At 41.8% G+C, this 15,852-nt stretch overlaps 1 protein-coding gene across 1 annotated transcript; it reads right to left on the minus strand.

Annotated features, from left to right (window-relative positions):
• Nucleotides 1-2,732: 2,732 nt before the first annotated feature.
• rab3b (RAB3B, member RAS oncogene family) lies at nucleotides 2,733-11,123 on the minus strand (the record flags this gene model as incomplete). The annotated part of the gene is made up of 4 exons (XM_083766438.1): nucleotides 2,733-2,920; nucleotides 5,199-5,323; nucleotides 6,015-6,133; nucleotides 10,899-11,123. 4 exons carry the CDS (start codon nucleotides 11,121-11,123, stop codon nucleotides 2,733-2,735), a joined length of 657 nt encoding a protein of 218 aa, XP_083622564.1.
• Nucleotides 11,124-15,852: the final 4,729 nt, after the last annotated feature.

A 15,852-nucleotide genomic window follows, 5' to 3' on the forward strand; every position in this document is an offset into this window, starting at 1 on the left:
GATCATTGTATTCGTTTGAATCGTTTCTCATCATGTTCTTACTGTGTAACATATTACCATATTAAACAACATCACCGTACTAGCCATGTTGGTCTTTCTCCAACTTGAACGTTAAGTGTGAGTATGTGTGGACTGGATTAAAACCCTCTTTAGCACTTCAAATATTACTCTTGGTTGGCAGAACTTGGAACCTAAGCCTACAAACATCAACCAACTTACAGGGTACGCAAGAACTACAAAATGACCTAATTCAAGAACTTCTGCAGTGCCTGTCAGAACTCTGTTTCGGATGTTCTTGCACCTCCAAGATGTTCTGACTAGCTGAAGAAAGTTCGGACAGTGTAATTGGTCAGAAGTTGGCCAGACGTTCAAGGTGGGTCAGTGTAATATATTGAGTTTTGTTTCCACATTCTGTCCAAGGCTTCATTCTGCAGCGGTGAAAGCAGTGATCGTTTTTAGTTGATTGATTGAGGAGGCTAGTCTCACCGTAAGGAGGTTAAGGAAGTCCTAGTCTCATAATACAAACACGTATGAAATCCCTCTCTGAGTGACCATAACACCACCTGTGTAAGCAAGAAATGGCAAAGCTTCCGTACCGTCGTGACAGATTTGCCACAGCAACTTCAGGGGAAGTTCCTGGAAGTACTATCAGTTCCAGCACTGTGCAATGCGTCAGTGGCTTGAGCGGACCAAGCAAGCCGCAGTGTTACTATACTGTAGGCAGATTCATTTAACTACAGTATAAGGGCAGATTATTAGAGTGGGTGGGGTCTGCCATTCAGAACTCAGAAAGGCGTTTTGAGGCAGTATAATCTTTTAGTATTTAAGCTTCCTCTCACCCCTCAATTTACATCAGGGACAACAAAGATTTTTCTTCGGATCAGAAGCCTTTCCGAAACCAGAAGAATATCCTATGTAGCCGGCTTTAGTCTAAATATCCTATGTAGCCGGCTTTAGTCTAAATATCCTATGTAGCCGGCTTTAGTCTAAATATCCTATGTAGCCGGCTTTAGTCTCGCGTAGCCAGACATTCTGGGATCTCCTCCTGACATCTACGTTCAATAACTGGGTGGCAAAAATGTTTTAATTAAAAAACAAACCAATTTGTTAGAGGAGTGCGCTTGTTACCAAAAGGTTCCCAGTTCGATTACCAGGACCGTCAGGAAAATAAATCTGTGTGTGGAAGTGAATGGTCACCATGTACCCCTAACACTAAAATAAATAAATAAATAAAAAGTTTCTCAGTGGCCAACGGTCTGTGGTTGTACTGGTCAGCTCCCAGGTTTTAGTGCGTGCGTGCATGCAATCATCTGGCTACACGAGACGAGTTACTAAAATCGGTTGATATTGATAATAATGAACTGGATTTGTATACCAACATTTATAGAATGTAATTCAGAGTGCTTTAAGGCTAATAAGGGAATAAATGTACCCTTTACAATAGTTGACTGTGACTCCAGGCGAGCCTGGGAGTTGTGCGTTGGTGGTGCAACAAAGCTGCACTGTGCACACTAAAATCCACTCAGGATTTTACAGTGTGTAAGTAAGGCCAGGAGCAGATATACTCACTTTGACACTCTCAGAGTTAAAGAGTTAAAATGGACCCTTATGGGTTCTTACTGGCCTCATGGTGTTAGACACTGATGACCTTCTGTTGACCTTCACCCCTGTAAACGTATGATTGTGAACAGCTATGGCGCATGTGTGTCTTATTGTGCTGTGCAACGCAACACACACACACACACACACACACACACACACACACACACACACACACACACACACACACACACACACACACACACGGAGGAGAGTCAGAGGCAGTGCTGTGCTTACCAGTGTAGCCTGCTTTAAGCTTCCTCTCGTTCCCTCAGTTTACTTCACGGTCAAGCTCAGAGTACTGGGTGACAAATAGAGATGTACACACTACAAGTAGCAGTAGCAGTAGTAGTAATAATAGTAACAGTAAAGTAGTATTAGTAGCAGTAGTAGTAGTAAGAATAATAAGAGTTATATTTGTTTGTTCACGTTACAGCCCGACCGATATTGGCCCGTCACAGATACATCGGTACCGGCCGATATGTTGTCTGATATGCGGAGATGTGAATCATTTTTTAAAAGACATAATATTGAAAATTTACCCCAGTCTGAAAAAACTTTATACGGACGATATATTCGGTAGCAGTGTGCAAACGTGATTGACACAAAGTGAGGTTGATGTTTTATTTACGTCCTCCGAAATTCGCTCTGATATTTGGCCGAAAAAACGCACCAGTGTGCAAACACCTAAAATCAAGATTGATTGTACTACATTATAATAACGGCATGTGCCTTCAAAAGTCCACTATCGGTCGGGCCCTATTTAGTACCCTAAATCATGTGATTTAGGGTATGACAGCAGAACAGATGCTGTTTCTCTTTTGGCTGGTTTGGAGAGGAAGAGGAAGAGGAAGAGGAAGAGGAAGAGGAAGAGGAAGAGGAAGAGGAAGAGGAAGAGGAAGAGGAAGAGGAAGAAGAGGAAGAGGAAGAGGAAGAAGAGGAAGAGGAAGAGGAAGAGGAAGAGGAAGAGGAAGAGGAAGAGGAAGAGGAAGAGGAAGAGGAAGAGGAAGAGGAAGAGGAAGAGGAAGAGGAAGAGGAGGAAGAGGAGGAAGAAAAGACGAGAGCTCGACAAAAGAGGAATGGCAGGAAGTGGAATCATCGTAGAAAGAATGTGACAGCGTTACAGCGGCCAATCAGCAGCACTTCTGCGGCAGCTGGGTGGGCTTGTCGGTGAGTCGGGTGGTGTTGGCGGCACCGGGCTGGGCGGGGGCCTCCACGTCCACACGCTCAGACATCTTCACGCAGATGATGTCCACCAGGCGCTCGAACACCTGGCGCACGTTGATGTTCTCCTTGGCGCTGGCCTCATAGTACTCGAAACCTGGGGGACGAGAGAGAAGAAGAAATGTGACAAAAAGTGTTACATTTGAGAGCAAACTCAGTCATCTGATCTGTTTTAGTTTTAGTTTTAGTTTTAGTCTAGTTGTCTAAATATCATCATCATTTAGTCGAATAAATCTACAGCTGATTTTATTGACAAAAATGTATTTTGTTGTGCCTTGATAGTGTTGTAAAAGGTACAGATATTACGACAGTTTGAGGCTATAAGCCTAGCCCGAATATCCCTCATGTGTGCATACTGCATACAGTACATGAGACAAACCTCTTACCTTAGCACACATAAAACCTGTATGACACTGCCCTGGAGCAGCACACACGCACGTGCAACACGCGCAACACGCGCAACACACACACACTCTCTCTCACACACACACACACACACACACACACACACACACACACACACACACACACACACACACACACACACACACACACACACACACACACACACACACACACACACACACACACACACACACACACACAGCGCCCTCAGGGGAGCGCTTTGTGGTTCAGCAGTGCTTGTGTTCTCATGTTGCACTGCCGCTTAACATAACTGTCACACTCCTGGGACTGTCAAACTATTCACATTTTATTCCTCTGTCATTGATTATCATTCTTCTCTTGGTTAACCACATTAAAGGGAAACTAATGGCGTTTAGAAGATTTAAAACACTTTCCTGGGGGTTTTTATGGCCCTCATTTATCAATTGAGTGTAAAATCTGCCCCAAATTTGAGTGTAGGTTTCATAGTACACCCACATCGCCACAGCATTTATAAAGTGATCGCAAACAGCTGATCCTTCCTTAATTTCGTTCCAACGTTAATAAATGTGACGGCTGAAATCTATCTGGTACGCCCTATGAAATCAAGCCTCGCCCTCGTTTTTGCGACATGAACAACTGCAATACGACCTGGAAACCATGGTTACAGGAAAAAGGTTTCCCCTGTGCCTTGCCCCCCTCACCCCCCTCTCTCATACACACACACACAGACGCACGCACACGCAACTTGCAAGCCCAACTAACTGGTGTGTTGTATCTTAAATAAATAAAGAATGAACACCTGCATGAATTAAATAAAGCTGTATGCCTACCCTGTATATTTCCCTCTCACCTCACTTGCCTTGCCGCCATGTCCACGCACGCACGCACCTCAAGGCTACATGACACATCGCATCGCCATGAATGGACTACGTTTGTAGGCTGGCCTATATTAATTTTACCCATTCGTGGATTTTGTGCGCAGTGCCCGGCGAAGGCGATCAGTGAGACTGCGCACTGCTGTGATAAGTCCTGTGGGTGAGTGATGCCTGCATGAGAGATAGGCTACCATGTCGTCAAGCCAGTCATAATCAACGTTTATGGAGTGATTTGATCATTGATGAACGAATCATAAACATATGGATGAAGGCTTGCATGTGTGCTGGTATGTGTTGGCGACGCACGCCGCGGTCCCATCCTCCCGACCCCCGAAAATGCTTTTATCTGAACTGTCAAAGCACTTATTTAAATGGTGAATGATTAAGCCCCTTACGCCTATAGCCTGCTACAATTGCTAATAGGCAAGCTGTATGCTTGTCATTGTCACTTGGAAATAAAGGCGTGCAGTCCATTTATGCCTTTTATAATATCACAGTGATTATATAGGCATCTGATGTCACGCTCATGCCGCATGCGCTCCCAAATCATTTCACAAGTGTGCTCGCATAACAAGGCCAGTAAAGCACTGTTTGATTAAGCACAAACTAATACATTGTAAACATGTTATATTGTTTTTAATTGCGCGATTTTAATTACTTGTAAAGTTGGAAATCTCTCTTTTTTTTTACATGTATATGTTTTATATTAACATTTTAGGAGTGAAAACATATGTTTAGATGCCTGTAACAGCGTGTCAGCAGTTCAGACAATGCTGCTCCGCTTGTGTACGACAGAAAAACAGCCGAGGACAAAGCGTACGACAGCTTCCGACCAGATGTGATTTTTGTCGTGGCACACGTTCAATTTCAAGCTTTGGCGGAAATGGTAAATGCCGACAATTGCAGTAATTTCGGCGTGCACCCATATTTTGGCGTACGCACGGTTGATAAATGAGGGTCTATGTGTGTAATGCAATGAACATTGCATGGATAAAGGTGCTATATCCGGACAGTAAATTGACCATTTACAGTCCTGGTTCACGTAAAGTATGTATAGCTGAGTCATGGTCTAAGTCCACCCCTTTCATAATAACGATGCAGGAATGGACTCACCTAATTGTTCGGCCAGGTGTTTTCCTTTCTCTGCAGGGACCACCCTCTCCATGTCCATGTCACACTTGTTGCCCACCATGATGACCTGAGCGTTGTCCCAAGAGTACGTCTTGATCTGGGTGGCCCTACACACACCAGGTGAAACATAACCAGGCACACATTAGCTCTGAAGTAGTCTTGCGTTACCGCATAGATAACTATTCCACAATCTCTGAATGCTATATAGTCTGGAACTACACCTCCCAAAATCAGAGTAATCTCATTTCCATTCACAAAAATATATTTTAAAATGTCTTTAGAGCTTATTTTTTTGCTAAGCAGCAAGGTATCTATGCTTAATGCTTTCTATTTATAATAGGATACATTTGTGCGACTGTAAAGACGAAACGGAAGTGGGGAGGATGCTTCACTTCCGCTTTATATTTTACTCATGATCAGAGCTTCCGTGATCCAGACTGTATGACGGAAGCATTTGAAAATTGCGAGAGGCAACAGTCTGACAATGTGAGACTAGCATTGAAGTAACAAACTTCATTAAAAAACATTAACTGCCATTTGACACCCCCAGACGTCAGAACCGTGTTTATAGTGCTAAAGAGCTAAAGTGCTAAAGCTCTTCCCCAACATATGAATGGTTGCTAGGCAACCGATACAACCAGAAATGAACCGGTCCGTCTCTGTCCGCCTCAATGTAAATAGATGTACAAAGATTATTTTCCCAGATTGCGTTTTTGGTCAAAAACAAGCTTTACTCAACGGCCTATATAACTACAGAACTAATGTGACAGGTCATGTGACAGTGTGAGGACCAATTACCAGTCCTGCACGGCGTTGAAGGACTCTTCGTTGGTGATGTCATACATGAGGATGAAGCCCATGGCTCCTCTGTAGTACGCTGTAGTGATGGTTCTGTAGCGCTCCTGTCCCGCTGTGTCCTGTAACAAACATACATGTTATTAACAGACAAGCATGCCTGCACGCACGCACGCACACGCACACACACACGCGTATGCAGGAATTACAAGTTGGCCAGGCGAAAATATAAACACATAACGCCAGCACAAATTAGGGTAGTGACTCTTCAAACACTTCACAGCTAAATTAAATAATTAAATAGTGTTCACACAATCAGTCTCAGAACATGAGATGGCGGGGCTTTCGCTTGAAAATCTCTATAACAGAATCGTAGTTCAGACCTTCAGTTAAATCTCTCTAAAACGCTAGGAGACACAGACTATTTAGGCGAGAGGTTGTCATTGTAGTTCTGCGTGCACTTTTTACTCTTTGTAAAATGTGGTCATTGGCAGTGTAATTAGTGCCCTTAAGAAGTCAATACACTGGCAAAAACTTCAGCTGGGCACGCATCAAATACCTTTAGTAGGGTGTCAAATGTATCTCCCTTGCGTTCTTTGACAGCAAGGTGTGTGAACACAAAGGTGTTGTATTCGCATGGGAGGGTCGCGCCACGTAATGGACATGCCCGGTCCGTGAATGGGCGAGGGGCGAATGGACGAGCAAGTCGGAGCAACCCATTGTTCTAAGTTTGGCGATTTTGTATCTTTCTTTTTATCACCGTTTTCAAGGACAGGCGAGATTGAGACTTGGACAGACGGTGGCCTGCCCTCGCCTTATTGTAAATACGCCTCTGCACACAGGCACACACACACGCGCGCGTCTTCATGATAAAATAAGTCACTCAGTACTCTATGGGTTTTGGGGGGAAAAGGATCTGTAATGACATGCCCAAAATAGGGCGGTCAAGGTTAAAGGCTAACCAGTGTTGGAAAGTAACTAAAGTAACTTATACGGAAACGATGCACACTTGTCTGTAGAGTACCCGTCTGTACCTGTGAATTAAGGGGCAGGCCGACGGGAACCCCTTTTATATACCATCCGAGTCACGAGGAATCGGCTTGGAAATTAATTCAGTCTTTCTTTATATTACCTATTGTGAGTCGTGAGGAATCCTGGGTGTTTTCAAAGAAAATCGGGTTAAAAAATGGCCCATTGTTTGTTTTTTGAACCCCAAGTGGGGTTCCCATGCTAAATTACTAAACATAGGATCAATTAACAATAGATATTGATGTTTCTTTTCAAATAAAAACGTTTTAACAACACATCTTGTATGGGGGTGTCCCTGGCACAACATATTTTCAGACGAGCGTCCACATTCATCTGGGGGCCCTTTAAAGGCAGTGCCCTGGTGTTTCAGATGACATGTGAGCTGTACACATTACAAGCTGCTGCTTGATTAGGCTTTCAAAGACACATCTATTACTGAGGCTGACAGCACACTGTGTGCGTGCGTGTGTGCATGTATGTTTGTGTGCATGTGTGTGTATCCGTACGTGTGTGTAAAGAGCAAAGAGCAGCTGCCATGGCAACCATCGTTGCCAGCTGCAAGCTGCCTGTCTGTTCTCCATCTTTCACTTTCATCAAGAGAGGACAGAGGACAGATTTTTATATAAATACACCATTTATAGAGCGAGACAGACAGAGACACACAGAGAGGACAGACAGACAGAGGGAGTGAGAGCTTTAAAATAACCTTAATGAATCCACTCAAAAGTATTCACTCAAGAAAATAACACTGGGCCTAAACAAAGACAAAAACAAACTTGAGGTTCATGTGGCCCATGTTCTCCCCCTCGTCCTCTTGAACTGAACACATCAATGTAGAGGCAAGGCCTCTACTACGTCCACCATTTAATAAAAGGCATACTCCACTTGACTATTTAATCCCCGGATCGTCAGGCTCAAAACGTGTCAAGTTAAAATATGGAGATAAGACATCTTGGAGTCCCCCATCTATTTACTAGGCTCATCTTATTTACTGTTTACCCCCATCTATAGGCCTCCTACATGTTTGCCTTCCCTTTATTTTCCATCATCTGGGCCCACCATCATACTGTCTGACGTACATTTCATCACCAGCTCATGTCCACGGTCCAAGTACACTGACTGCACATGAGCTAGAAAAGAAAAATCACACCCGTGTGAAGTGAGGGGCGCTCTTGTCATCGTACAAATTTACGTCATATTTGGCGGACATTTGACCTAATTTCTCCTTTCATTGTCAATGGCAAATATGGGGACAAGATTTAAATCATATTTGACCCAATTTCTCCTTGAGTCCTTTCATTGTCAATATTGAGACATGTAGGGACAAAAGCTGTATATAGGAGGGGCTAGTTTGACATATTCACCACTAGCTTCCACATAACTGAAGGACTTGTGTCAGGGCAAGAGGCCATTGTGAGAAGAGCACTACTGTCATAGTAAACTTGAAGCTATGTCCATTCCTGAGATTCTCATGCAAGTCATGCAAATGACTTCCGTCAGGCGTCAGCAAAGCTCCGAGAGAGCTTTTTAAAATTAGCTTTTTATTCGGATCCGATTGTGTTCCATTTAATAAACCTGCAAGCAAGCGTCACTTTACGTATATTGTGATGCCAATACTTTTGCAACACCCGCTCACAACCAAGTATAAGCGGACTGAAAGGTTCAAGCTACTTCTTTTCACCTGACAGGGGAGTTACCCCAGCCAGATGTAGTACTAATGATGCAGAGGAGAGAACACGCCCCCAGTGCCCACAGCGTCCCCAGCGGGAATCAAACCCATGACCTTCTAGCTGTGAGGCGACAGTATTGACTGTGCCACCATGCGGCCCTCTTCATAATAATACTTGTAATAATAGTGTGATTTATATAGCGATTTCCTAGGTACTCAAAGTCGCTTGCTGACCTACTACACTGTCCTGCCACCTGGTGTTCTTCTACAGTCGGCCAAACATGTTTTTGGCTGACCCAGAAACAAAACTGCCTGGAAGAGTACAAGCGTATCAAACAGAGACAGACAGACAGACGATTTACACACCTTCAAGCCAATAACAGCGCAGAATGACACACCTTCTAGCAGTCGTGTATGTGGCCAAGTCTATGGACTTCGTACAACGAAAGTTCTTCCGTACATCAAGTCGATGGCAAATGACATAAGTGGGTGATTTCATCATCATACAAGTTCATCGTGATAAAAGGAACTGAACAACTGACACTGAACAACGCTTCAGTCAGGAGTTTGACCAGACCAATTGTTTGTCCACTTAGACACAGACAGTGGCAACATGTCAGTCTTAGTACTAGCTGGATCTCAACATTACTACTGGAACCTGGGTGGGACTTTCTGGAACAGCACTAAACTGGTTTGAATCTTCAAAGGATCCCTGGCTAATAAGCCTTATATTATAATTGCCCTCGAACAAAATCTTTATTTTAGAAGTAGTTATTATTTTATTCAACACTTATTTAACATATAAAACTTAGGAAGTATCACGTTGGTTTTTAGTTATGTTTAGGTTAAGTATTTATTGCTAGACCACATGGACAAATGACATCATCAACGTGCGACAGGCTTTGTCCCCTTTGAGTAAAAGGTTAAGTATTTCTAAAATACATAAATATGTAACGTGTTTTTAATTTTAATTAGTATTTAGCAGAAAACTCCAGTAATTGCTTTTGCAGCCAATAAAGAATGATTACAAGTCAGCGCTGAGGTACAATTAGAAATGTGAAAAAACACAATTGAAGTCAAAAACCTTGGTGTAGTCATGGACTCAAGCCTGAATTTTAACAGCCGTATTAACACAATTACAAAGGCCGGCCTACTATCTTAAGAATTTATCACAGATTAAAGGACTTATGTCTCAGCATTTTGAAGGAAAAAAAATTGCCCATTTATATTCAGTAGACTCGACTACTGTAAGGGTACAGATCTCCATAGAAAATCGTTCAGACGGCCAGTGGTCAATATTTTTGACCAATATTACAAAGAAAAAGTCTGCTGGGACTCCTAGGGGATCCTCAGTTACTACAGGCCAGGGGGGCACCTTTGTGTGATAGGAATTTTGTTCTTTTACATTAAGCACTTGAAATCAGTCTATGCTTGAAACCTAGCTTCCCTATTCTGGGGAACATTCACGGAGAAATTAGCTAATCTACCAGCTCGCTTGCGACGCATTGTGAGTTTGTAGATTTTCCAGCAAAGAGGTTTGATGTAGAGGTAAAAAAATATATTAAGGGTTTAATACACATTAACATGAATCCAACATATGAATAGAAAAGATAAAGTGTAACAAAACAAAGATTTACACAACAATGATGATATTGATGTCAAACAAGTCTATGTGAAATATATGACAAAATCTTCAACACGGTTTCATACAACGTCACGTGTACTAGTCTGGGGTCACTGCCATAGATCAAAACAAAATGAATACAGGCATCCAGCGACGTGCAGAGAATGAGGCAGGGGCTGAAATGTGGATAATAGCGGATCTACAAGGTCACAACAAACGTCTATCCCTAAAACGGGAATTTTGTTTAAAAAATGTGAAAATAGCGTATTTACAAGCTATTTTCGGGGCATGACCCCGCACTCTTTAGATACTGAAGATGCGGTGTACAATATGGACAAATTATTTAAATGTAAAATACTGCATTCAAGTTCAGGAGAGTTCAGAAAAAGGCAATTCTTCTGAATGCTGCCTTCGGGTATGGCATTTGCACTTATTTTCAACATAGTAAATGCTGCATTCATGGTCTGGAGCGGGCACTTTGCAAAAGGGTAAAAGGGCAGGGGCTCAAGCCCCCTTTGATGTCTATGTGTGCACATGCCTGTAGGTATCCATATAGTATACTGACCCATATCTGCAGCTTGACCCTCTTCTCGTTGCGGTAGACGGTCTTCACTTTGAAGTCGATGCCCACCGTGCTGACGAAGGAGTTGCTGAAAGAGTCGTCTGCGTAGCGGAACAGGAAGGAGGTCTTGCCCACGCTGCTGTTGCCGATGATCAGCAACTTGAACATGTAGTCGAAGTTCTGGTCCGAGCCGTCCCTCTGTCCGTAACGCTGCTCCACTTTCGCCATCTTATGTAGACCGATATTTTACACATTATTTACATTTGGAAATTCATACAATTTAATTTTCTGTATTCCCCGCATTTTTATCCTATATTAAATTTGCCTAGAGGGGCACGGTGGCACAGTCGGTATTGCTGTCGCCTCACAGCTAGAAGGTCCTGGGTTCGATTCCCGCTGGGGACGCCGTCCACCTGCCTAGAAGGAAGGTGCGGTGGGTGTCACAAACGTAACATCCGGAATTGTGAGGTGCACCGTTTCTCCTAGCCGCACCAAACATGGGTGGATTGTCAGAATAGCCATATACCTCGGAAAACAATTTAGTGTTGATGAAAATAAAATCGATTAGTTGTGTGTTTGTTTACATGGCTGTCATGTTGGATATTGAATACATTTCAAGCCACACCAAACATGCGTGGATTGTCAGAATAGCCATACCTCGGAAAACAATTTAGTGTTGATGAAAATAAAATCGATTAGTTGTGTGTTTGTTTACATGGCTGTCATGTTGGATATAGAATAAATTTCAAGCAGTGCAGCCAGGTGCTGAGCCTTTGTTTAGAGTGGTCTGTTATAGGGCAGAGCAGTCATTATCAGAAATAACACACCGCTGATTTCAGTGATTGACCATTCAGAATGAAGCATTCATATATAAAATATGATAACGTGTTGTGTGAACTATAAAATAAATTAAATAAAATGCACCATCCTTGAATGTTTTGTTAATAAAAAAAGAATATATATGGAGACAGTCAAACAAGAGTGCTTTCACGTTTCAAGTTTTTTTTACGTGAGACATCAAATCAAAAAGACTAAAGAGGAAAGTGAAAAAACATAACATTCAAAGAATAGAAATATATCTTAGTTTGCATTCATTGTACCCGGTTTCATCAATGCAAAGCCTTTTCTGTCCACACGATTCCTACCTACCTGTATGTGGGACTGTCACTGAGATATTGTAAATTATTTACAAAATAATTTCCCGCGCCAGATTTTAATCAAGCAACTTAAAAACTGCCTACGGTGCAGAAGCTCGAGTAGATGTTAAAATGACCCCAAACATGTTTGAAATTGAAATGCCCATTTAACACAACATTGCAATAGTCAAGGCACAAAGAAATAAAAGCATGAAATGTATTGTCGCTGTCTGGCAGAAATGTTGTATCTCCGTATTTTTACTTTTCATGTTCGTTTTTCCCCCTGTAAATTAATGTCCTACTTCATCATACTACAGTGACATATCGTTTTTGAGCTTGTAGATCTGCTATTTTTGCTATAAAGTAACACTTTTGGACATAATGAGGTTTCCAGCATTCAACATTTCGACATCTTTAAAACTCAAACTCAAAAGTGTATCTAATCTTGGATGGATATATTGATGAGATGAAAAACATGTCTGAAACAGTTTGTTCACATGGCTGATTTTACTTTAGGCTGGAATCAAATAAAACAGTAAACCTGGCCATCATTGGATAAAGCAGCAGTCCTCGAACATTTTCATGTCTACGACACACTCAGCCCAAATGAATAGGCATATTGGGCCATGGACCCCAATACACGACACTTTCTTTATAAGATACTAGTAAAGTATTACACTAAGATGCAATGATGATTTTGTTGGCCGGTTATATGTTCTTTGGGAATACAAATTCAATTTGAGGCCAGTTTGTTGATGTATTGATGCACCTATGAATTAATTTTTAAACACAAATCTTCAATGTATTTAGCTCAGAATACTAGTGTAGTGTACAAATTGAACCAATTGGACCTTTACGGGTCCAAAAAAATATAAGAGTGAGTGCAATATTTTGGTTAAAACAAAAATGTTTGTTAAAAACGTATAGCTCTATATCTGATCGTAATCACTGCTATGGAGTTTGTTCAATAACAGGGGTCTCCCTGTCTCTCCAGCTCTTAATATTAAACAGAAAATGCATTTTCAGTTTCAGTTGCAAATTAGTAGCAATTCATCAGTTTCAATTTGATAGTATTCCAATTCTGTTGGCTCATTGATTTATTTAATCATGTCCTGTATGAGATCTATCTCCTGATCAGACTAAATTGGTACCATGACCTGAAGATGCATTTTGAGTGTATTTTGAGACAGCGACCCTGTCACTGAACAACACACACATCTATTGTAACGATGATCTTTATTATGACAGAAGACCATAGATATATTTAACACTTGTTTTAAGGGGCAAACAACGTCCATTACAGTACCTTTGAATGCAGTGAGGGTGGGATTCAGTAACAACTGGTGGAATTTGCTTTTGTACTTAGTGATCATATATCAACATAATAGTTTTTCATTTGTGTCGAAATAAACCAACACAGCCATGTTTAGCTTAGCCTGCAGCCTAATACTGTAGGTCTACTGTACTTATAGATGACTCAGACTAGAGAGCAGTCATTCTATGGTAGGTTTATTCTAGCATGCATAAAGTAGCCTATATGGCTGTCATTACTGTCCACACAATAAAACATAAATGGGTTCTAGCATACATTGATCTGTAATTACAAGTATTATTAATTCTAGCACGAATAGCTCTATCTATAGCCTACTATACTGGCTGGCATACAATACACCCATCAGTCACATATTGGTTTATGGCGTTGGAAATCCGTAAACTAAATACGGTATGGGTTTAAAAAGCCATGCAGTTTGTCCATTTCTGGGTGGCCTGGCCATAACGTTAAAGCAGATCAAATTAGAACAAGTTGGTGTCAACATCCAACTAAAACGACGTTTGCATGACTTAAAAGGTAGGCCTATAGCCTACCCTGCACGTCAATATCACTGATAATTAATAGGCCTAATCGACTAGATTTAGCTACAGATGAGATTGGAAATAAAGCTCATCATTCAAGACGCAGCCGTGTGCACAGCAGGCCTGTCTTTTTTCTTTTAGGTGAAGTGAAAAATGTGTTCGCACCCCAGGTGTCTGCTTTAAACGCATTATCATTACTGTAACAGCACTGCCAATTAAGCATTATTTTAATTACATGGCGAGAGCACGTCAACGGAGCTTTAATTACCTCTGAACTGGGTTGGTTTCTGTGGTCTTATTTCACCTCAGTCTTCACGGTAGAGAAGATGTTGAATGAATGCACCTGGTGGCGATGATGATGATGAGCAGGAGGAGAGATCAACTCATGTAGGGATTAATTATTAGATTGTCTTCGTGGGTGAAGTTGTCAATATTCCAGCCGGCTTGTTCATTCAAATCCGTCCGCGTTGTGTGCGCGATGCGGCACGGATATGAATGGAGAGGTACAATATGTTGTGTAATGATGTGTTACTGTACAGCTGTCATCCTCCTGCTGCACGGGGAAAGGTGGAGCGTCGATCCTGTGTTACACCGAGAGATGTGCCCCGTCGAATCCTGCGACTTTGGGGGTCGCCGTTTTGCAATTCGACTAAATTGCTTTGACGGTTATGTAGGTCCTACATACACATAACTAATAATTAACTGATTTCTAAATAAACGAAAGTTGTCCTTTAAAAACATTCACTCATCTGAATGTGCATCAATCAAATGTGAAGCTATTTTCCATAATCGCCAATATCTTATCTCTTAGAATAGAGAATGCAATTAATTTTCCATAAAATGTATAAGTCAACAATCGGCGACCACGAGTCACAGCATTCGATCGGTTACAGGTGTTACTGTAACCTCTCCTATAAATAGCCTGTGTCTCGGTGTTCCTTTATGTGAATGAAGATGTTTTCCCCCCCCTCGCCTCTCTCCCGATAAACAAGAAAGACGCTCGCTCTGCCCAGAGAGAGAGAGAGAGAGAGAGAGAGAGAGAGAGAGAGAGAGAGAAAGAGAAAGAGAGATGTAAGATGATCCTATCAGACGACAGAATAGCCGTCATCGCGAGCGTGGTAATGCACAATCTATGTATAGCGCCTTGGATATAAAGGCGCTAAATAAGTGCACAATTAATGTACACATTTTCTTAGCTACTCCAGATTTCCGCCCCAACATGAAACTGGCAGCATCACTTGCAAATGAAACTATTAAGTGCTGCTGCCTGCTTCAAATATGCATCATCAAATCCGTTTTCTTCACTGAGGCATTTTAACATACCAGTAATAATGTTCTGCTTGTAAGTGTCTGCTCTTTGGTTGGGAAGGTCAATCAAATCTAGAAACAGAAACTCTGGGTCCTAGCTCTTGTCTATTTCAGCCGAGGTACACAATCAGTGCAAGCCGGTTTCAATGTCATACCCATTTTGGGTTTTTTATAATGCTCACTTTTAATGTCAAGTAGGCCTATCACAATAGCTCATTAGTAGCCCACTACTGTACTGGTCACCGATCAGACTTTCTTATGGCGAGGATCAGTGTTATAATTGTCATAGTTGTATTATTTTTGTAAGCATCACCATGCTATAGAAGTTATAAATAGTTTTGAAAACAAGTCGAACGAGTCAAAACGAAGTCTGAACATTATATTGCATTGAAGGAATTTGGCATGCATGTGATATTATTTCAATATAGTTGCTATTGTGTAATTGATTGCCTGGCTTCAGAATTGCACCAGATAGGTTGTCAGTCAAGTCTATTTAGCTTTTCATATGGAGAAGTACATTGTGCCATTTCCTAATAGTTTGTTTTTCTTACAAGGTCTGTGCTGTTTTCTTAAATGTGACCTCTTTGCAAATGCTCCCCCCCCCCCCCCCCCCCAACATTTCTTTACAACCTTTGACATCAGACAATGACCTGCTACAC

Source organism: Protomyctophum parallelum, assembly GCF_964188405.1.
Source record: "Protomyctophum parallelum genome assembly, chromosome: 6".
NCBI lineage: Eukaryota > Metazoa > Chordata > Actinopteri > Myctophiformes > Myctophidae > Protomyctophum > Protomyctophum parallelum.